Below are 25,072 nucleotides of genomic sequence, written 5' to 3' on the forward strand. Positions count from 1 at the left end.
TGGGACATGCAAATGAGTGAGACCTCCGGTTTCTAGGCTGGTTCCTATTAGATGTTTCACTAAAACTCACGAACCTTCTGAGAGAAAAAGGAAAAAAGGCTATAGAAAATGAAAGCTAAGCTAAGGTGATTGCACCTCAAGTTCAAAATGATGACATTCAGATAAAATCTAACACTTGAAACTCAAAAGATTGGTAATAGATTCACACAGCTTGCCTTGTGATGCATGCACATTAGTATTTTGCAGAAAAGTTTAAATGCATACTTGCCCAATAAAGGACAAGATAACTTTCACAATAATGAACCTACGACATTCATGTAACATTATCTACAACCTACACATTGGACTCTTTATAGAATAGGTATAACAGTGAGACAAAACTGAAGGAAAAGAAGAATTTCACTAACAACTTGAGCTAATCACACTAATACCCAACTCCATAATTAGCAGGAAGGTGATAAAACTCATCAAAAATTATCTCCAAGGTAGATTCTAAATATCATAATTGAGTTACAAAATCGTGCAAAAATATGCCCAAAGGATAGAGAAAAATCAAAAGGAGCCAAAATTGCATAAGAGAGAATTACTTTAAAAATGAGTTGCAAAACTCATTAAGTACAAACTCAACTCCACCTCTTGTGGTCGAATGCAACAAGAAAATCCCAAAAATAGGCTCTCAAACACCTCCAAATAACATGTGCTTGATGATTAAGTCAAGCCACATCATACTGTATCATGAAAGCTCTTTGAAATTGCACTAAAAGCCTTCAAACTAAGTCAAAAACACTCATAAATGAGCTCAACTATCTCCTGGATTCCCTCCACTTGTTCTCAAACAAATTGGACTCCATCTCCATCATTCAACCATACAAGGATGACTTTTTTCAAAAATTTACAATATCTCAACTCCAAGCTTCAAGCCTTTTGCCCCTTTATTGCAATAATATCCAATAGGTTCCAAAACAACATAAAAATAAATATTTATTTTGCAATATATTTAGTACTTATTTAAATAATTTATAGTTAATAACTTGATAATATTAAATACTAAACATAAATGTTATTGAGCAACATAAGCCACTTAATAATATTAATTTAATAAGTATTTAATACTATTAATTATTAAAAAATACATTAGATAATATGCAAAATGAATATTTAATCTATATGAAATTTTATGTTTTATCAATATTAATAAAAAAATGGTTTATAATTGTACCATTATATTAGTATTGATTTACAACATTTAATTAAAATAAAATAAATGGCATATACATCACTTAGGCTTTTGGAAGCTCAAAAAACATATCTACATGGCTATGAGGAGATAGAAAAATAAAATAAAACAGCTAAGGCAAACAAATGCTTTGCTATTATGCACGATACATATGAAGAAATATTAGGGTTACATCCCTAAAAAAAAAATTCATTCTTCACATTTAATTTGGCTTTTCATGCTTAGCCCTTTGGGAAGAAGAAGATGAAGGTTTTAGGAGGAAAAAACGCAGTTCAATCTGCATTATTTGTCTCACTTTTCCTGCTTTTGCTGGGGCGATTTGAGTCATTTCTGGAGCTTAATGTCTGATTTCTAGCCGCCACCTGTGGAAAACGTGGGCCTTTGCTGCAGTGATTTCAGTGTTTTCTGAAAATCATTTTTCCTGATGTTGCTGTATTTTCAAAAGCCATTCATCTTGCTGCTGTAGCCATGACTGGGTCTTCACAATTATTATCTTGGCGTCATTTTTGGAGTCCAATATATTGTTGCCGTGAACTCTCCTGCTGTTGACTTGATCTCAAATGGCCATTATTTCTGCTACAATTTTCTGAAGCTATTCCTCCTCATGTGGAGCTTTTCATGGCTGATTAAATAACGTTTTTTACAGCAAATCGAAACCATTCTGTAGCTACGTGGCTTTTGTTTAGCATTTGAAATGCTGAACTGGATTTCTCAATGCAAAACGTGGCATTTCTCCTGCAGCTGTAAGTTATCTATTTGATGGATTTTTAAGTGTCACAGATCCCATGCTACTTTGTTTTGGTGTTTTCTATATTTCTTTTTGCCCTTTTGCTGCATTTACTGGAAAACATGGGGCCTTTCCAGAAAAACGTAGCATTCTTTGTGACAAATTTGCTAGCAACTGACAGTCACACGCCTTGTTTGCTTTTGTTTGAATCATGAAGCTCTCTTGCAGATTAAAATCATACATGAGTTTATTCTGAGCCATTTTATACGCAAATCTGATATATATTTCATATATTTATTCTTCTTATGTACAATAGCATTCAAATTGTATTTGAAACTGGGCTTTTGAAAACGTATGCAATTTCTTCTTTACTTTACCACTGTGTTGTAATAACCAATCCTTCTACCTTTTCTCTAAAGACAACAAAAAGCTTGCATAGAAACACAATGTTTATTTGATTGGGTTTATTCTTCTTCCTGTCTGGGCTTTTTCTAGTTTGAAATTCTCATACGTTTACTCCCATTTTTCTCATTGTTTAGCTTACACTTAACACTTTTACCTTCTTTCAAGTTCAGCATACCACTCTCCACCTCTGTAGCTGCATCTTTTCACCAAAAAATTCACAAGTTACTCTGTTCTGTTCATAATGTTTGTGCTATGTTCATGTTCTTGAAAATGCTCTGCTTTTCTCATTTCCCTTTACATAGCTCGGAAAAGTATCAAGTTTAACATGCCTTCACAACTACACCCAACAAGCCTTCTCATGCTTGTTTTACATTATCATCCTCTGTTACAATGTTTTGTCTCTGCATACTGTTTCTGTATATTTTGTCACTGTTATTGCCCCTTCCCCTTCTTAAGACACTTTTGATCATCTTCTATGATCCTTTTTTTGTAGGCACGCCAGGCCCAATAACCCTTGTGGGAGCCTACGGTTATATCCACGTACCTATGAGATATAAGATTTCTGCACACCACGTACTTATGAGATATAAGATTTCGACACAGGAAGCAAACATGCTAGCAATAAATTTTTGATATAATAATGATTGCCTCTTTGTTGGTATATGTTTATGTTTTATGCAAGTGCATGATATGACTGTAGCATAGGATGTTTGCACATGAGGTAAGGTGTTTCCATGATTGCTTAGATCCATTGGATCTAACCATCTTCTTTGTATGCAGGACTCAGAGACTTGGAGGAAATGCAGTTCGGGGCAGCAGGCAAGCGGGATTGGAGCAATAACCAGTCATTATAGGCAATGACTGGTGCCCTATGACCCTCACATTCTATGCTCTTTCTTTCATATTATGCACTTTCGTAGAATAGAGGTAGATATTGGTAAATTTGAGGGTTACTCTCACAGCCAATTGTGTGAGAGAAATTTACTCTCAATACTTCATTTCATTCTATCAGTTGTAAATATCATTTGTATCTATCATTTGATGAATAATACAAGAACATTCTTGACTGAAATGAATGGCATTCGTGCATTTGTTTGTCTTCATACTTAAATTTTACACGTGCAAAATTTTAGTAACAGGGCTCTTGTTGGACATTAATAAATTTATCTTCTCTTATTTTGGGGACCAATTCCTCTTGAGTTGTCATTCAATTTCTTGCTGCTGTATAAAAAAATTGAATTATTTATTCCAAGTTTGGAAATGCTTTCAATTCAGTGCTCAAGTATACTGAATTGAGTCGATCTGATTAGAGCGCCACCTATACTGTTTTCCCTGTGGCTTAAAGGGCTGCAAGATGGGTAATCAACATCTCTGTTTTTTGCACGCCATAGTACCTAAATTCTGGGCATCATGTTACCTCTGTCCAAGGTGGCACTGTCTCTATTTCTAGCATCTGATATTTACTACTATCAGGCAACTTATTACTGTTATTTCTTGGTGTCCATTTCCAACACAAAACACACAACCTGGGTGTGCATTCTTTCCACTGCTGTGATCTGAATTGTGGGACTGTTGTTAGGAAGTTCGGCCTGCTAATCGGCATCTTTCCAGTTACACCTGGCATTCGGATTTCTGGGTGATCAGTTGCATAGTCTGGGCGACCTGCACACTATTATCTGGATGCCAACATTGGCAACACATTGCTGCTGCGCATCTGGGCATGCAATTTCATACTCTGCAACTGCGCTTTCCTTTCAGAAGACCCAACGTTATCAAATTGACTTGGGAACCACAGCTGGGAATAGGTGTTCATATTTGGGTTGCTACAAATCAAACCTGGTCACAGAATTATCAGGTTCTTTGCATTCAATTATAATTCCCAGAATTGTTGAAGCAATAGTTTATCAGGTTCTTTGGATTTAGCTGCGATTCGCCGAATTGTTGACGCAATAGTTTGTACATTACTAATTACAAGCATATTCAGAATTCAGTAAATTGGCATTACAACAAAGATTTCAGATTCCTCTTATGCTTAGCTGTAATTTTCAATTTGGGGAGAAATAAATTTGCAAATCTTTAATTGCAAGATTAATAGAATTAGGTAGCTGGCATTATTAGCTGTGAGTTATTTACTTGCATACTTCAGTATTTGAGTTTTGTATTGCAAAAACAAAGGAGTTGCAAAAATATAAAATTCCACAAATACATATTTCCTCAGCATTGTCAGTGTGAGCTAGTTGGGTTTATTACCCTCAAAGTTACACATATCTAATGACTACCACTTTATTCTGTTCTAGAATACAGACCCTAAATCTCATTATAACCCACAAAGAAACCCTCCATGTTGGAAGACTCCAACTTGGTCCTCTTCTCTACAGAATATTTGGATATAAACTAGAGTCAATAGCAGAAAAAATATTTTGTGCAACATTACTCATAGGCATGGCTTCTTAGCAATGTTTGGAAATATAATATTCCCCACTTAATTTGAAAATATTAATTCACAACTCATACGGAAATAGTTTTGTCCAGATGCAAATGCCAACTCCAACCTTTAATTCTCCCACCCAGCTATAGTTTCTCATAAATTATCAAACCAAACCAAAGGTGGATAAAGAACATTACAAACATTGTCGTTTCTTTAAAAGAGATGAACATATTTTTTCACACAAATAAATCAATTTATTCACCATGACCTTGCCAAACAATACACAAACCTTCAAACATATTGCCAGAAACTTTAGAAAATCATACGGAAATATGAAATATCACCTTAGTTTATCATTGACAAGAATGTTCATCTTCTCAATATAAATTTACAAGCACACCAATAAAGTTGGAAGAAGATATAAACCTTTTACAAATACAATGGGTAACCACAAATATTTCCCATATTCCTTGAAGCCAATAAGTATGATGACCAGTGTTCCACAAGTTTCTAGGACGGGGACAACAGGCAGCAGGGGGATGAATTTCCAGGATGGCAAATTGCTTTGCCAAGTTTGGGGACGGCATAGGGGGCGGCTATAGGGAAAATATAAAATATATAGGAAAATTTGCATATACACATTACATTGATACGAAGACATGAATAAACCATGCCATTTAAACATCATAGAACCTAAACATACAACATTTCAATAAGCAAACTCAATGCTCAATATGCTATTATACATTCATTATTTGGAATTATTGTCATGTACTATTAAAATAATAACATAAAAATTTAAAATATACCCAAGAACATTGTTTAAAATTCGTTTTCAATAGCAACAAGAACAAGAACAATTCTGAAACTACACTTCCAATTTATTGCAAGTGGACTCATATTAATACAGAAAGGTCCTCCATACAATTATGATCATGATATAGTTTTGTTATAGTAAGATAGTGTCTTGATGCAACTTCATAGTATCTTGATGCAACTTCCAATATTCACCATATTTTCCACAAAGGACCTAGATCAACCCAAAACCAACCAAGCACTAATGTATTACCAGAAAATGACATAAGGATGCATGTTCTAGGTCTATTATGCACTTTCCAGACTTTCCCAACACCTTGCAAACAGTCTGCTATATAATTTTGAGCGTGTAGTGTGACTATAACAGCAATATTAATTCCATGATTCTTAACGTAATGTTGTCAAATACTAATCAGAGGGCTCCAAATAGCAGGAATTAACTACCAAACAATAAGAAGCATGTTAGGGTGATGGGACGTTTCTTGGGAATTTTCAGAAAAGGGGAGTAGGTTGGAGATGTCCCCTAGCCATCCCCAAGTCCCCGAAACGTCGCTAGTATGGGGACGGGGATTTTTAGGTCGAGGGCGCATCCCCGGGTAATGTAGGTATGATATTAAACAATAGTCTAACTAAAAGAATCAGATCCACAATCCTTAACAATATTATATTCTAAACAGAGTCACCACCAATATATGAAATGGGTTTCAAAAATATAAACGCAGAGAAATATTAAAATGATCAGAATATAATATATATCTCCAACCAGTAGTATATGGGCTCAAAAAATAAACTTTACCTGGATCATATCTAATGTTGGTAGTCACGATACTTCCCCAAAGCCGCAATTTCAATACTACAGAATAAAATAGTTTTATTCTACATATCAAATCTCTTTATTTCAGAAACAGCATCAAAGACTTACAATCCTGGCACAAGTGTGAACTTCGTCACAAATCAACTCCTAGGAAGAAGAACTAGGTTTCTGTCCTACTCTCCTATAGAACACCTAAATGTTTTCATCTTCAGAAAACTCAGCTAATGAAAAATACACAAAACACATTTTTCAAATCAAAAAAAAATTGAACTTAATAAGAATATCATCTGAATAATCTAAACATGATCTGGATAATCCTCTCCTTCAGCTCTTTTAGCATTCTCCAAGGAACTCTTGGGCTTCCTTTAGCTTGCCTATTGGTATTCCATTTCTTTGTCTTTTAATTTGACGAGAGTGACTTTTAATATTATCGTCTTATTTTATTTTAATTTAATAAAATCAATTGATAATAACTATAAGTCATCATTTACATATTAAATTAATTTTTGACAACTTAATTAAAATTAATTTAACTAATTATCACTTTAAAATTGGGGACATTCCACTCTCCCAGCTTAAAGTCAAAAGCAAAGCCCAACTATAATGTGCAATGTGTTATTTGGCCTTCTTATTCTTACATTAATTTTTATCCTTATTTGAATGAAAAGAATAAATAAAAAGAATAAATGAAAAGGTAGTAAGCCCATAATCATCTTGAATAGATGTAATCATCTTGAATAGATGTAATGCCTATAAGGTAGTAAGCCCATAATCATCTTGAATAGATGTAAATAATACAAAAATATGGATATTGCACTTTCCACATACGAAATGGTTATAAATGCTTGTGCATAGTGAATGTTAAGATTGCAATCCTTTAAGGGGGAGTATAAAGGAGTATGTGAATTCCTATAGTGGAATCTAAATGTTCAGATTGCTTTTACGTTGTTCACTTAATAGAATTATTCCTTGTGCTTCCATGGTTTTTATTCTAAGGCCATGTATTATTAGTGCATAAGCTAAGATAATTTTATTAATGTCCAATAGGTGACCACGAGGGTCTAAGGGACTGGAAAACGTACAAGGCAACAGCCTACAGCGGGAGCACCAAACGGTGTCCAGGGAAAGAACCAGCAAGAAAGCAAGAGAACTAAGCTTGAAAAGACTAAATACTCCTCAGAAGCGACGGTCCAGGGTGAGGTTGTGTCCTAGACTGTCTCAAGGAGTCACTGGAAGAAGCGAGAAGTTATCAAGCGCACCCTCTACAAGGCCTCATATACATGGTGTGGCCTGAAGAAGGGTCGAGCGACCACTTCTTCCCTCAGGTAGGAGAGCCAAGTGTGAAGGAAGTGATGAGCTAGTCTGAGGTCTGCCTCGACGGAAATAGAATCTCCAAAGTATGGTCATGAAGCCACATGGTCTCCTTGATATAGAGGGCAAAACACCACTGATCAATGTAACTGAAGAAAGAAGATAAGGACCTGCACTCTTTGAATAAGTAGTGGAACCTCCCCTTGAGTTCATAGTAGATGGGGCATCGAAAGATAAAATGGGCATAATAATCCTACAATGCTTAATATTGGGGAAAAAGCTTGAGTAGGTTATTGTTGTGAATTAGAAACGAAGCATGAAAGACTTTTAGAAAATATAAAGAGCAGCATGGTGCAACAGCACTATTAATGGAAACTTTACATTGATAGGAGTCGCAAAGAATCATATGCATTCAGCATCATATAATTTTTTTGTATTTCAATGATAAAATGAAATGAATGAAGAATAAAGAATTTTATTTACGTCCATGAGACCAAAAAGTCTAAGGCACTATGAGTAACAGCCTTATACTAACTCCAAATTCTTTTCAATAATACCTTCATTATAAATCCACAATCACATCAAAATACAATATCTATCACAAGTGAAACATTTGACATTTTTTGTCCAACATATCATGGTCTAGTTTAAGACAGCAATTGTTATGTTCAAACCCCTCTGGACAAAACAACCAAAGCTAAAGATTCCCATTAATAGGCGTGATCCTTGGATGAGATTGGGTGCAACTTGTGGGTGAATATAAAGTAAAAGAAGCCTATTGGAGATGACATCTAACCTTAACGAGTTCAAGATAAATAGTGCATGCTTGTCAATCAGCATTACAATTGCAATATTTAATATACATGTGACATTTTTTATTCAAAAGCAAGGTCCTAATTTCAAATTTTGAAAATTCAAACTTAAAGGGTTTAATGTTTCAGGAGAATTATGTTATAAATACCTTGTTGTGCTGCAAAGTTTTGCTAATGACTTCATATCACAATCTTGGATGTCTAGAGCTTTTAATGCCATCAGCACGCAAGCAAGGCCGCAGTCCCAACTGCATAGTTGTCTAACATGAGGAACCTGCACGTTGTTTCATTTTTTAAGAGATACTGAGTGTATCTGGATGAAAAAAACAAAACTAGAATGAATGAATGCTAGGCAGCTCTAAACCACAGACATTTCTAGAAGTCTATTTATAACCATCATCATTCATCCACAAATTAAGGAAACAAATTATGTAAGGTATAGAAATCACCTTTACAAACCTAGAGCGAGGGACAGCAGCACTCGTGTCCATTAAAGGAGAATAAGAAGAATTCCATGAGTATGATTCTAATAATGAAGTAGCTGCCCATCCATCATTTTGCAAGTAAGAAAATCCACTAGTCCTTTCTGGCAAGAAACGGGATGACCTAGCAATTGATGGTCGTCCTGCCACTGCTGCATCCATTTACGTGACCCAGGAGAAAAAATGCAAAGGCAACTTTGACTCTATGCTTTGTGACCTATTATAAACTAATAGTGTTGGTTCTGACAATCTCCTAATCAAGCCTCATACATCATGTTTGACCTTCACCATTCTGGCTACTTCAATTTTCAAGGGCCGACATAATTAACCATCCTGTACAAAAACATTAGTACACTTCAAATTTATTAATTACAATTCAACAAAGGACTAATAAATTAATCCACGACAAAAAAACAAACTTTTAGGATATTTCTAATAGCAAATCGACCTACTCATAGCAATAAGCAAACAGAATCCTTAAAACAAAATCTGTGAAAAAAGAACCAGGAGAAAAACACCCAAACCAATCACTAATTTCATGTTTGTATAGATTTTTAAAATTGTTATATTATGCATTTCACAAACTGAATCCACACCAAGGACCTTGTAAACATGTTAGTTGTGTTATGATTTGACGACTACAGAATAATCCTACACAACAACTGAGTAATTATTATTCAGAAGAAAAAACAGAGTGCCAAAAAGCTCAAGTAAAACTCATAGGTCCCTTTTTAGACTTCAGGCACAACCATGTAGAGTCTATTTGTATGCTGAAATATGAAAAGTTTTGAGATATAAGAGATGGTAAAAAAAACAGAGTTCAGGGAGCTTCTTGGCAGCAGCTTGTGCCATTAATGCAGCTCCCCAGAGCACAAATGCTACTAAACTACTGCTGGAAGCTATGCAACTGACTTATATAATGAGATGTAGATATAAGGAATTGCCTCCCAACTTGGCCCACTGACATGAATCTGAGTGGAAAAGGCATCTATACTCTAAGGGTCAGAGGACAGGTTGTTAACTGGATAGCAAGACTCAATTCTCTGTGTAACATGGTAGGAGGAGATAGAGAAGGGGCTATAATTATAAAAAAGGGCTAAATTAAGGGCCATGCCGGCCCTCATTCTGCCCATTTTTAGGCTACCGTATATTTTTAGTATCTACATAGTTTCTATTTTTAGCACGTGATAAATAAATGATGTGATGTGCTTGACTTGAGAGAGCACGCCATTTTCTCTCAATTTAATTCTTTAGTTTTTACCAACAGCTCATATAATTATTGTTGAAAAGTGAGCTCAGCAATCTCAATTATGGCTCAGCCACTTCACACTCAAGTGGGTAGGCAGACTCTCCACTCTCCACCGACAATTATAGTTCTTTCTGCTTGGGGGGGAGTATAGGCGGGGTCAATGCCCCTGCTGACCCATAGTCAGTCAGGGCGCATCTATATCCAGGGGATTGGGGTCAAGGAAGAGTTTTTTATATGGATTTAGGACGGGGGGGCGGCTATTTATAGTTCCGATTACCCATAGATTTAGAGGGAGAAAGTTGGCCAGCCCAGATACTCTATACCTCTAAATCGGGAGGCCAAAGGAGAGGAGGGCCATTTAGAGAGTATCCTATATAGCTTAGCTGGCCCGTAGGTGCAAAAGGCTGCCAAAGAGTTGGGAAGAAGGGCCGAAAATAGGGAATGGATGGGTGGGAAGAAAGGATCCCGCTACTCCATCTATAGATTCTATATTCTATATGAGGGTATACGACCCATATGGATGATCCTTTGGATGCTAATAGTGGTGATGACCTTACTAAAGCAAATCATTTTTCCTTGTTTAGAGAGCCCATAATTGAAAACGGGAAGGAAACTAGGGTAAATGATGCTCAATATGGATGGCTCCTGAAATGGTTCAAGAATATGTGGATCTTGAAAAATATACTCTAACGAGGGGCATGAGACAATTTGATGGAGCAAGGTGGATGTGTCTCATCACAAATTGTTCTCCAATAATTTGGAAGAATGGTAATCTAGGAGTTTAGGGAGATGAAATTTGGAACTCAAGAATTCAGCTTGAAAGCTAAAACTATTATGAGGGTTAAGAGGCAACTCAATGGAGTTCTACCAAATCCAAATATTGGCTTCAAAGAGTAGCTAAGGAAGAATGGATAATAAATTATAATTGTTTGATTCTGATGCTTTAGTTTTTTATCAAAATGTTTTGTCTTATGTTAACTATGTTTTGATTTCAATATTTTAATCCTTAAAAGGGGCGGTAAATATATATTAATTACTGAGAACAGATTTCCACAATCCATGATCATTTTTGCAATAACTTTTGGATTTGATTGTGTAAAGTTTTTTGCATCGACATTTCAAATCACACTATGTGATCCATCATCAGGATGAAACCAAGCATAAGAGAGTAGAAGGAAAATGGATCACGGAATGTGATTCGAAATGTTGATGCAAAAAACTTTACACAATGATGCAGGAGCATCCAAAGGTATAAGGGCAATCCTGTGTCAAACAAAAAAATGTACTTAGACTTAGTTTCTGTTTCATGTGTTTTCATTTTTGGACACCCATTTGGGTCAAATAAAGGTTCCAACTCTCACAGTTCAACTATCAGTGTGCTAGAAAATCCCGAAAAAATAGGAGCATGCAATTTGACCATCATTTTGGTGACCTAGAAGGTGTAAATTGGCCAGATGAATGTAATTGTGATTTAGAGCATTCCAGAGAAAGAATCAGGTCAAAAGGCCCCACGGTTTGAAAGTTATTGCAGTTTTTCGGGTTTTGGAGACCTCCTAAGAATGCTTCAAAGTCAAGTTAGGGGCATTAAATGACCTCAAAAAGGGCCGAAAAATGGGGGATGAGCGGAGCTTGTCCATAGGGCTATAGAGCGCTTCGAGAGCTTTCCGAAAATGTAAACGGTTCGTCAATCGGAGCTACGGTTCAAAAGTTATGCCTCCCGGAAGTTCGGTTACCATTTCTAGATTCTTCTAGATTTGTGCCAACTTCTACCGCAGCTTCCGGAACCTTCTATTTGGTCGGTGGATGCCTACTAGCACTTTCTAGAATGTACTCCTAGTCTTTAACCCTCCGGGGTCTATTTAAGGAGATTTTTGGCATTGTAAAAGGCAGTTCGGAGTGGAGTTTGAGAGGAGGTACTAAAAGGAGAAATTATCTCCAGATTTATGCTATTGTAAGCCCTTAGGGCATGTTTTGAAGTTTATTTTCCTGTACTGTTGTACTAGCTTATTTTCTCAGTTAATATAATTTTCCCTTTTCTGTTGTGTCCATTTTGTCTTGGGTTGTGTCCCCATCAAGTGGTATCAGAGCTGGTTTTCCTGAGTGTGTAGACAGAGCGCCGACTGTGAGGCAGTTTGCCCCAGGACTGTGTGGTTGTGGGATCGAGTTAGAAGATGCCTCCACGAAGAGAGCGTGGTGGAAGGGCCAGAGCTATTAATCCTGAGGAGGTTAGAGCCCTCCAAAGGCAAGTGCAGGCATTGCAAGAGGAGCTCCGTAGAGGAGCAAATGTTGCCGCTGGTGACGACAGTGAGGATGACAATGAAGAAGAAGTTATGGAACCAGAAGGGGAATTTGACGGAGAAGTTCTGAATCATGCAGAGGAAAGGCTTTTTAGGGCCATTACTAAGTTTGGGAAAAGACCCACAATTGAAGTGGGTGTATTTTCAGGAAATCTGAAACCAGATGAGTTGATCGATTGGATCAATGAATTGGAAGAATACTTTGAGTATGAGGATATCAGGGACCCAGATAGGGTTAAGTTTGCAAAGGCCAAACTGAAAGGCCATGCCAAAATCTGGTGGCAAGAGGTCCAATTGGAAAGAAATAGAAGAGGAAAGGAGAAGATCACAAGATGGGATTGCATGGTGGACAAATTGAAGAAGCAGTTCATTCCTGTGGACTATGAGCTTGATTTGTTTAAGAAGATGCATGGGTTAAAGCAAGCAGGAAGATCAGTCCAAGAATATACAGAGGAATTTTACCGACTCTTGATTAGAGCGAGACATGCAAAAGCAAATAAGGAGAAGGTTGCTCGTTATATCAGTGGGTTGCGACCTAGCATCTAGGAGGAATTAAGTCTGGTAAGAATGACCAGCGTTGAAAAGGCATACCAATTTGCCCTACGAGTTGAAGAGAAGCTGAATAAAAGGTTTGAAGGAAGACAAAGAGAGCGCGGTCAAGGAGGAAGGGGAAGCGGTAGGTCATCTGGAGGCCGCAATGAAACCCAAAAGAAAAATGAAAATGAGGGTACTAGCAGGAACCAAAGGAATGAGGGTTTCAACCGCTCCCGTGACCAAGACTTTGGAAATCAGAGAGGAAGAGGTAGAGGACGTGGACAAGGAAGAGGAGGCTTCCGTGGTACCTGTTTCCATTGCAATGAAGAAGGTCATCGTGCCTTTGAATGCCCTCAACGACAAGGAATGACAGATAGGAGAGCTGAGGGCCAAGCTAGGGTTGCTCATGTGGATGAGGATGCACAATCATCACATTCAGAGGATGCAGAAAGAGGAGAGACCTTGGTAAATGAAAGAGTCCTACTAAGTGGTGAGATTGAACCAGGACAACGGAGGAGTTTGTTCCGTACTAGATGCAAGTGTGAGGATAAATGTTGTGACGTGATCATTGATGGTGGTAGCACTGATAACTTGGTATCAGAAGAGATGGTCTCTAAGTTGAAGCTCAAGAGGGAGAAACATCCCCAGCCCTATCGGATTGCTTGGGTAAAAGATGATCATAAGGTCCTGGTAAGTGAACAATGTTTAGTAAAATTCAAAATTGGGAGTTACCATGATGAAGTTCTCTGTGATGTTATTTCGATGGATGTTTGCCATCTATTTTTGGGTAGACCATGGCAGTTTGATAGACATGCAGTGCATGATGGGCATGCAAACACATACTCTCTGACAAAGGATGGAGTTTGCCACAAATTGAAGCCCATGAAAAAGGAAGGTGAAAAGGTATGTAGCAGAGCTAGGATTTGTCTTGTTGATGAAAGAAAGTTTTTAGATGGCATGAAACATCAGCATATGTGCTATGCTTTGATTCCTAGGAAAGATAAAGAAGGTAATAGTGAAATACCAGTTGAAGTTTCAGATTTACTAAGGGAGTTTGGAGATATTATCTCTGATAATGTTCCAGATGGATTGCCTCCAGTAAGGCAAATCAGTTATCAGATAGATCTGATTCTAGGAGCTAGTTTGCCTAACAAGGCTGCTCACAGGATGACTCCTATTGAAACAGAGGAGCTAAATAGACAGGTTCAGGAGCTGTTGAGGAAGGGCTTGATTCGAGAGAGCCTGAGTCCATGTGCAGTACCTGCAATACTCGCACCAAAGAAGGATGGAGAGTGGAGGATGTGTACAGATTCTCGAGCTATAAATAAGATCACCATCAAGTACCGGTCTCCTTTGCCAAGGATGGATGATATTATGGACTGCTTGAGTGGAGCTCAGTACTTCACAAAGATAGATCTGAAGAGTGGTTATCACCAGATACGGATTCGAGAAGGAGATGAGTGAAAAACAACCTTCAAGACCAAGGAGGGCCTTTATGAGTGATTAGTCATGCCCTTTGGATTGACGAACGCCCCAAGCACCTTCATGTGGCTCATGAATGAGGTACTTAAGAAGTTCTTGGGAAAATTTGTTATTGTTTATTTTGATGATATTTTAATTTTCAGCAAGACTTTGGAAGAACATTTATTGCATATTCGTAGTGTCCTTGAAAGGCTAAGGGAAGAGAAACTGTTAATTAATCTGAAAAAGTGTAACTTTGCAAAAAGGGAGTTAGTCTATTTGGGGTTTGTTATATCACCTGAAGGTCTCAAAATGGATCCAGAGAAGGTAAAAGCCATCTTGGAATGGCCTACTCCAAGGTCTGCTACTGAGGTAAGATCATTTCATGGTCTGGTTAGTTTTTACAGGAAGTTTATTAAGAATTTCAGTGGCATATGTGCACCCCTAACTGATACAATAAGAGGGGATAGAAAAGAGTTCAAATGGACTTCAGCAGCTGCGAGAAGTTTTGAATTGTTGAAGAAGAAGGTAACAGAACAGCCTGTGTTGGCACTTCCAGATTTTAGAAAGGTTTTCCAGGTAGATTGTGATGCCAGTGGCAGCACTATTGGGGCTGTATTAAGCCAAGAAGGTAAGCCTATTGCATATTTTAGTGAAAAATTGAATGATGCAAAGAAGAAGTATTCTGTTTATGATCAAGAGTTCTATGCAATAGTTCAGGCCTTAAAGAAAAGGAGGCATTATTTATTGCCAAAAGAATTTGTTTTGTATACTGATCATCAGGCATTACAGTACCTAAATAGCCAAGGTAAATTGAATCAGAGGCATATGAAATGGGTAGAGTTCTTGCAGAGCTATACATTTGTGTTGAAGCATAGAAGTGGAAAATCTAACAGGGTTGCAGATGCACTAAGTAGGAGACAGTTGTTGCTTACAGTAATGCAGGTTGAAGTAGTTGGGTTTGATGAACTCAAGAATTTGTACCCCGAGGATCTTGATTTTGCTGAAGCATGGAAAGCTTGTAAAGAACCTGTTGCTGTAGATAGAACCAAGTGGTTAGACTATTTGATTCAGGATGGTATGTTGTTCAAGGGTAGTCAATTGTGCATTCCAAAGAGTTCCATGAGGGAAAATCTGATTAAGGAGAAACACAGTGGAGGGATGGCAGGACATTTTGGTCAAGATAAGACCATTTCCATTCTTAGAGAACATTATTTTTGGCCTCAAATTTCACAGGATGTGAAGAAGTTTGTACAGAGTTGCCAGGTTTGTCAAGTTGCCAAGGGGTTTAGTCACAATACTGGCCTATATCAGCCATTGCCTGTTCCATCAAGGCCATGGGAGGACATAAGTATGGATTTTGTTCTTGGATTGCCAAGGACACAAAGGGGTAATGACTCAGTATTTGTGGTGGTTGATAGGTTCTCCAAAATGGCACATTTCATTCCATGCCACAAAACTCATGATGTTGTCCATATTGCAGACTTGTTTTTCAAAGAGGTGGTAAGACTACATGGTCTTCCAAGGAGTATAGTTTCTGACAGAGATACTAAATTTGTGGGGTATTTCTGGAGGACATTGTGGAAAAAGTTGAGAACAGAGTTGAAATTCAGTTCCACGCATCACCCACAAACTGACGGCCAAACAGAAGTGGTAAACAAAAGTCTGGGCAATTTGCTGAGATGTTTAGTTGGGGATAAGCCCAAGGGATGGGATTTGATTCTACCACAAGCAGAGTTTGCTTACAATAACTCTATAAATAGGAGTAATCACCATTCCAAATTGTATATGGGAATAGTCCAAGGACTGCACCAGAGCTGAGGAAGATAGAACACGGGGAGAGGACGAGTGCTGAAGCTGAGGAATTTGCTGAACATATCAAGCATCTACATGAGGAGGTTCAAGCACACAAAACCAAGATGAATCAAGAGTATAAAGCTAGGGCTGATCAAAAGAGAAGACATAAGGAATTTCAAGTAGGAGATTTAGTCATGGTGCACTTACGAAAAGAAAGATTTCCAACCAGTACTTACAACAAGCTGAAAATGAAGAAATTTGGCCCCTGCAAAATTTTGAAGAAACGTGACTCAGGAAATGCATATGAGGTGGAGCTGCCAGATGGTATTCACATTTCTCCCATTTTCAACATTGCAGATTTAATAGAGTATCATGATGATGGTGCAGATGAGGAGTTGGTGTTAGAGCCATGTCCAATTCCTGCTTCTAAGAAGGAGGAGATAGAAGACATTCTAGATCATCGTGTGGGTAGGAGTACCAGAAACAGGCACTATGAAGAGTATTTGGTCAAATGGAAAGGACGGTCGATCGAGGACTCAACTTAGATTTCAACAGCTGAGGTTTCCCATTTGGGATTTCCTCTACCATTCATAAAGTGACAAGGTCACTTTTCAATCTACCCTGGGTGTCTGATGCAAGAGCATCCAGAGGTATAAGGGCAATCCTGTGTCACCCAAAAAAATGTACTTAGACTTAGTTTCTGTTTCATGTGTTTTCATTTTTGGACACCCATTTGGGTCAAATAAAGGTTCCAACTCTCACAGTTCAACAATCAGTGTGCTAGAAAATCCCGAAGAAATAGAAGCATGCAATTTGGCCATCATTTTGGTGACCTAGAAGGTGTAAATTGGCCAGATGAATGTAATTGTGATTTAGAGCATTCCAGAAAAAGAATCAGGTCAAAAGGCCCCACGGTTTGAAAGTTATTGCAATTTTTCGGGTTTTGGAGACCTCCTAAGAATGTTTCAAAGTCAGGTTAGGGGCATTAAATGACCTCGAAAAGGGCCAAAAAATGGGGGACGAGCGAAGCTGTCCATAGGACTATAGAGCGCTTTGAGAGCTTTCCGAAAATGTAAACGGTTCGTCAATCGGAGCTACGGTTCAAAAGTTATGCCTCCCGGAAGTTCAGTTACCGTTTCTAGATTCTTCTAAATTTGTGCCAACTTCTACCGCAGCTTCCGGAACCTTCTATTTGGTCGGTGGATGCCTACTAGCACTTTCTAGAATGTACTCCTAGTCCTTAACCCTCCGGGGTCTATTTAAGGAGATTTCTGGCATTGTAAAAGGCAGTTCGGAGTGGAGTTTGAGAGGAGGTACTGAAAGGAGAAATTATCTCCAGATTTATGCTATTGTAAGCCCTTAGGGCATGTTTTGAAGTTTATTTTCCTGTATTGTTGTACTAGCTATTACAATAATAGATAAGACGTCTATTATTAGTTAATGGTTATCTTGTAAATATCTTTAGCTTTAGTTTGCTTTCGTTTTTTGCTTGCTCTGGAATAGAATGTTTCTATTCTTTACGATCGTTTCCTAAGGAAACATCGTCTCTTCCTTTTGTATAAATTGACCTTTCGGTCTCTGTTATTAATAAGCAAGTATTTACCAATTACCTCGTAATATGGTATCAGAGCTAAATACTTAAATTTTTTCGGAAAAATTTATAATTTCTTCTTGAAATTATTTGTTTAAATTTTTCCAAAATCATTTCAGCTAATTTCTCCAAAACCCACCTAGGGTTTTTCTGCTTGGAGAAATTCCCGAATTACGGGTCTGCAAATCGCGTGGAAATCGTGGCCATTTTTTGAAGACTCGTGTTTTTGGGGTGAAAATCTGCATGTTTCTGTATCAAATCTTCATGCTCTTAGCCGTCTCAATCTGTCATCGTGCTCTGGGAAGCAGATTCGACCATTTTTCATCAAGAAATCTGAAGTTTTTTCAAGCTTTTTTCAGCTAGGGCCGTTTTTTTTCGAAACCCTAATTTTTGGGGTCAAAAAAAAATTTGTTTGCAGATTCTTGGTGGGTTTTTCGAGAGCTCAACTGGGTTGTCATCCGTTTTTTCTGTGTGCCTCGATTTTCGAGCCAGCGGATTCAGAAAACGACAGCAGATTTCTTCTGAGTTTTTCGAGCTCTCTTTTGGGTCATTCTCTGATTCTTCTGGGTCTTCCGTATTTTTGCCTCGAAGAACGTGCCTTCACAGATTTTCACAGTTTTTCATTGAAAAACGTGCCATGGCATCTCTGACAAATATTCTGCTCGAGCATAATTCCAAATTCAATGGTCGCAATTATGGAACCTGGAAGCAGCGCATCATCGCAATCTTCGAATATCGAAACACCGATCAACTTGTTCTGGGTGTTAAGCAGCGTCCGACTTCTCCGGGTCCTGATCAAGATACATGGGATCTGAACAATTGAGAGGCAGTAATGCTTCTCAAACTCTCCGTAGCCTTAGTTACCGATTCGGGCACAGGATCCGATCCATGGATTCGGGGATTTTTTTTTTTTCCAATTATGATTCGTGGAGGATTCGTGCATATATATATATATATATATGCATTATAATGATCTTGCATTAGGACGCTTGTTCAATACAAATTCATTTGCAGTGGTTCCCAAATGTTGAAGATAGCAAGTGCTGTCTGACTCAGCACCAATGGGAAGATGAAGATCAATAAGGTTAACATACTTGCTAAAAAAATTCTTCCAGAAATGACTGGACAAAGCCTTTGACAGTCCTTCCAGCCATTACAGTCAACAGTACCAGTAACACCAGCAGCTGTTGTCAGTCTATGTACCAGTAACACCAGCAGCTGCTGTCAGTCTATGTCAACGGTCCTGCCTTCTCTTTCCAGAATGAAAGTCACATTGATACCATATTGAAAGTGCTTTGTGTCAGTGTTTGGAGTCGACACAAAATTGACTGCTAAAAGAGGTGTTGGTGGTTGAAAATGTTGGCAGGCTAAAATATGAAACTACAATTCCCACTTTTTTGCAAATTTTTTTTGACCTTGCCGTGGATTCACGTGGATCCGCGCGTGGATCCTTGAGGATCCGGGCAGGATCCTTAATCCAGGGATCCTGACGGATCCACAGGCAGGACTAAGGATCCTGCCCGGATCCTCAAGGATCCATACGCGGATCCGGATCCGAATCGGACCCGAATCCGGATCCGAGGGTTAAGGCACGAATCCGGTAACTAGGTCCGTAGCTGATGACCAGCTTTCTCAGATTCCATCCGGCAAGATAGCGGCCGAAATCTGGACACATCTAAAAGGTCTTCATGAGACTTCCGACAAGAGCAGAGCCTTCTTTCTAAAAAAACACTGTTTTCTATTGTCATCGATGAGCGCACCTCGCTCCAGGCACACCTGAATCGGATTCAGGAAATCCGTGATCAGTTACTTGCCATCGGTCGCAAGATGGAGGAAGAGGATATTGTGGTAATCACTCTTCAGAGTTTACCAAATTCCTATGAGCATTTTATCGAGACTCTCAACATCACATCTACTGGTGTTGATCTAAAGTTCACTGATCTCTGCACCCTGCTACTTCAGCAAGATCGGTGGAAACAACAGTTCGGTAGCAGCTCCAGTTCCACCTTCACTGAGCAAGCCTTTGTTGCGAAATCCTTTCAGAAGGATAAGGGCAAGTTTCAGCAACCATCTCAACAGAAGTCTTCTACTCCAGCATCCGATGGTACCAAAAAGAAGAACATTCAATGCAACTATTGCCACAAGTATGGTCACATGAAGGTTGCACGTCGAAAACGCTTAGCTGCCCAATCTAAGCAATCAGGTTCGCAACCCAAAGCAAACAGTGCAGAGCACACTGAGCAGGTGGAATCTGCCTTTTATGCCTTCATGGCTAAAAGACCCGCAGATCATGTACAGTCATCTGCCTGGTACATTGATTCAGGTGCCTCTCGACATTTCACTCATCGCAGAGACTGGTTTACTGACTACCAGCCTTATTCAGATTTTGTTATCTTTGGTGGTGGAGAAGAGTACACGGTTGTTGGTAAAGGCAACATTCAAATTCAGTCTGTTGGGAGGAAGCTCATATTCCTTGATGTGTACTACGTTCCAGGGATGGAACTAAATCTACTCTCGGTCAGTCAGTTGCTGCAACATTCTCCACACTTGGCAGTCACCTTCAGTTCACATCAGTGCACCATCACTGATCGGGCGACTAAGTCTACTATTGCAGTTGGTCTTGAGGATCATGGTCTTTTCAGACTTACTGATTCTGGTGATTCTCAGGACTTAGCTATGGCTTCTCGGCGATCTTCCATCAGCACACTTTGGCATCAGCGATATGGGCACTTAAATGTGCATTATCTCTCACAACTTGCTCGGGATGAGCTTGTTCTTGGTTTGCCAGAGATTCAAACCCAACACCTTGGAGTTTGTGACGCATGTCAGGCTGGGAAGCAACATCGCACACCTTTCCCCAGTGGCGATTCTTGGGGAGCTTCTCAAGTACTTCAGCTTGTTCATGCTGATATCTGCAGCCCTATGGCCACTCCTTCTGTTCTTGGGTACAGGTATTTTCTGTTGTTTGTAGATGATTTCAGTAGAAAAATGTGGGTGTATTTCCTTAAAAAGAAATCCGGTGCATTTATTGTATTTCAGAAGTTTAAACCCTTAGTTGAAAAAGTCTGGGAAATCTATTATTACTCTTAGATCAGACAATGGGGGAGAATTTTGTTCTAATGTTTTCTCCAGCTTCTTGGATACACATGGCATCCAACGCCAGTTCACCACACCCCACACACCACAACAGAACAGTGTAGTTAAACGTCGGAACAGGACAATCACCGAGATGGCTCGTTCCATGCTCGAACACAGACATGTTCCGAAGCCTTTTCGGGCAGAAGCAGTTAACACTCCAGTTTATCTGTTGAACCGGTCACCCACAGTGGCGGTCAAAGGTAAAACTCCGGAAGAGGACTGGTCAGCTCGCAAGCCCAGAATCAGTCACCTGAAGGTTTTTGGCTCTCTTGCTTTTGTTTGGATCCCTGATGCTTCACGCACCAAGTTGGATGCCAAGAGTCAGAAACTGATGCTTGCTGGATATAGCAGTCTTCACAAAGCCTACTGCCTTATTGATGTTGAGACATCTCGTCTCATATACAGCCGCGATGTAGTCTTTGATGAGCAGCGAGGACCATTCATGCCTGTTTCTCCTGTTCCTGATCCAGCAAACCAGCCTATGCAGGTTCATGATTTGGGAGTTCGGCTTCCATTAGGTCCACCTGATGGGAGGGCTCCAGTAGCTCCTACAGCTCCAGTCCTGCCAGTGATACCTGTACAGCCACCTCCGGCTTCTCCTGCAGGATCACCTCGTTTTGAAGATGCTTCACCTGAGTTTGATCCAGATTCTTCTGATCAGGATCCTGCTGATCAAGCATCTCCTAGTACTACTGTTGGTCCTTCTCCTCTCCGGCCTAAGTGGTGGGCTAAGACACTTGCTGATCTTCATGATGATGAGCTCATTGATGGGAGAACTACTCGAAAAAAGAGCAAAACTATAGATTCTGTTAAGTTTGCTCTTATGGCCAACATTCACAGTGTGTTTGAACCTCAAACATATTCTGAGGCTAAAGGAATTCCAGAGTGGGAACAGGCCATGCAATCTAAACACCAGAGCCTGCTGAAGAACAACACTTGGGTCCTTTCTGATCTTCCCCCAGGGAAGAAACCCATTAGCTGCAAATGGGTCTACAAAATCAAATACAAATCAGATGGTACTTTGGATAAGTACAAAGCTCGTTTAGTGGCAAAGGGCTTTTCTCAGCGTCAGGGCATTGATTATGAGGAGACCTTTGCTCCTACTGCAAAGATGAGCACCATCAGATTAGTCTTAGCCATGGCAGCACAGTTTGGCTAGAAGGTCCATCAGATGGACGTAAAGAGTGCTTTCCTGAATGGTGATCTCCATGAAGAGGTCTACATGACGCAGCCTCCTGGTTTCAAGGTTGCTGGTAAAGACCATCAGGTTCTCAGATTGGTAAAAGCTCTCTATGGTTTGAAGCAGGCCCTTCGGGCATGGTACATGAAGATTGATACGTACCTCAGTGATCAAGGCTTCAAGAGGAGTTCTTCAGACTCAAATCTGTACATCAAGACTACTGACAGTGACATCATCCTTCTGGTTATCTATGTGGATGATCTGATCATCACTGGCAGTTCAGCATCTTTGATTCAGGGAATCAAACAACACTTATGCCAGTCTTTTGATATGACTAACCTTGGGCTCATGCATTATTGCTTAGGTGTTGAAGTTTGGAAACAGTCTTCTGGTATATTCATCTCTGTGACTTCCATCTTTGGTCTCATGAATGTCATTAAAATCAATCATTCATTAGTGACTTCCATGGTAATATTGTTACTATTTTAATATTTTGTGATTATTATCTTTTAAGTTTGTGGGCAAGTGTTACTTTTAAAATGTCGGTTACACCTATCCAAATATATATAAAGAGGTGAAACCCTTTGCAAGGGTCACTGCAATATTGAGTAATTGTCCATACAACTCAAAAACCTTCATAGCTTTTTTCTTAATATAGAGTACCCAACGAAAAGAAAAAGATACAAAGTAGTTAAAAAGAGTCTCAAGCTGAGTCAAAGGAGATTTTATAGTAAGAGAATACTGCATACGAGGAAGTAAATCTTAAAATTGAGTCTGCATTCCTTATTTTTAGCAAGATTAAACCCTCACATTAGCTCGCCACATGTAACTTCAAATAAGATAGACGAAGTTTTCCTATGAGGTTGGATCCAAGTTAAGTGTTGCAGGAGGCAGTGGTACTAAAATTATGGAGAAGAGTTTATGCTAAGAAGAGGAGTGCAGATCAAGATAGATGCATGGATCTCCTTTATTTTCAATAAGGGAAAACATTTTAGAAGAACAGAAGAGAACAAAAGATTAGTCTGAGAATTCAACCCGAAAAAGAAGAAAGTTTGGAATGTGGAAGATAAGGTATCAAAAGAAATGAAGGTTTTAACTCTTTCTGAAGATTTCCAGCTTGGAGGTAATAATTTAAAAAGAAGATGCCTTGTAGGATGATAGCTTTTTTTAATACCTCAGAGGTAGTGATTCAAAAGATACATAATATCCATTTTATCATTAAGAGTTTGATAACGATGAGAAGAAATGTTAAGTTTCTGTATGAGTAACTCCTTAAAACACTTTATGTCCAGTAATAGTTATATTGTCTAGTGTACGTGATGTAGGGTTACTTGAGAGGATTTTTGCTTCTGACAATGAGATTTAGTAAAGCTAATTAGACCCGTGTAAGGATAGAAGTAGATCCTTGAAGCCTCACAGCCCATTAAAGGCGCTCGCAATGTTGGCTTTATTTTCCTGCCCGTTCCCCTGCTCCCAGTATTCATGACCACACACTAGCAAATACCACAACAGGGCATCGCCACCTTACAAGAATGAATTTCCAAGTCTAAACATTTCCACTTTTAACTGGGGCAGATATTGCACCCTTTAGAATCCAGCAAAACGATGAAATTGTTTTGTAGTTTGAAAGGAATCAATTTTAAATCTAAAGGTTTAATGTTTTACAAGTTACTAGGCCTCGTATCATGTAAAAAGGCTCATTGGACGGCTACCATAACAGCCCTTTCGAATACGTAGATGATAGTTATAGCGTGATAGAGAAAATGAAAATTATCAATGTCACTGACATAAAAAACTAACCTTGATTAAGAATTCGTATGTGCATTGCGGCTTCCAAAATGGTAGCCCGATGACGCACGCAAACACTCGGCTTAATCCAGAAGCAGCCCTTTTGTCCCTTAATTACAAATTAAAAATATGCACCTACAGATTTCCTTTTACAGACAATGCTCAGCACCGAATTGAGTTTCAATATATATATGATACAGCTATAATTGGGTAACCAATATTTTTGGATTCGCTGGGACCCTGGTCAAAAGCTAAATAATTGCCTTCGTCGATCTTACCCTTCTACTGTTTTGAACTTTCTTCACAATCTGGAATCTGTGTACCCAACTCGGGAAGAATGAAACAGAAACTATCAACCCGAATATCCAAATCTGGAATCTCGTACACTGAACAGAGTCTCATCTAGGGCTGTAGGCAGTCCTCTTATATTGCGCCAGGTTGCACTAAGACTTTGAAACTTGCTATTGACGGTTCTTTCGCCGCTCCAATAAGCTTTTTAGTAATGCATATATGATTTTAATCACGTCCATTAGGCTAAGGTACTAATCTCGCTGTAGAGTTCTGGTTAACTAGTCTCTTTCTTCTTCACTGAAAATTGATAATTAATGCTAAAGATTACGGATATTTAGATATTTATAATTGATAATTAATGCTAAAGATTACAGATATTTAGATATTTATAATTGATAATTAATGCTAAAGATTACGGATATTTAGATATTTATAACAAGGACATCTTCGTAATTTTATGGTTGATTGAAGTAGATTTTGATTAAAATATAATGTATTAAATATAATAAAATAATAAATAAATAGTAATTAAAAATATAATATTATAGTATTAAATTAAATTAAATTATGAGTATAATTAGTATATTATTGAATTATATAACTACAATAATATATATTAATTAAAATAGTAAAAGAATATATAAATAAACATTATAGTATCATGCTAAATTAAAATTAGATGACATCTTAAAGAACATTTATCATATCAAAGAT

The 25,072-nt window shown here is 38.5% G+C and overlaps 1 protein-coding gene across 1 annotated transcript in view; it reads right to left on the bottom strand.

Annotated features, from left to right (window-relative positions):
* Positions 1 to 24,636, bottom strand: part of LOC149527837 (guanylyl cyclase 1) — a 247,302-nt gene extending 222,666 nt beyond the window's left edge. Inside the window, exons 1-3 of the mRNA XM_089812105.1 lie at positions 24,080 to 24,636; positions 9,000 to 9,365; positions 8,700 to 8,824 (exon numbers count right to left, since the gene is read on the bottom strand). Coding sequence (XP_089668231.1) covers positions 8,700 to 8,824; positions 9,000 to 9,194 — 320 coding nt within the window. The 5' untranslated portion in view covers positions 9,195 to 9,365; positions 24,080 to 24,636. The remainder of the gene's footprint in view (positions 1 to 8,699; positions 8,825 to 8,999; positions 9,366 to 24,079) is intronic.
* Positions 24,637 to 25,072: the final 436 nt, after the last annotated feature.

Source organism: Cupressus sempervirens, unplaced genomic scaffold (genome assembly GCF_028749045.1).
Source record: "Cupressus sempervirens isolate cs-2001-9-10 unplaced genomic scaffold, ASM2874904v1 CseChr00s100002_03, whole genome shotgun sequence".
Taxonomy (NCBI): domain Eukaryota; kingdom Viridiplantae; phylum Streptophyta; class Pinopsida; order Cupressales; family Cupressaceae; genus Cupressus; species Cupressus sempervirens.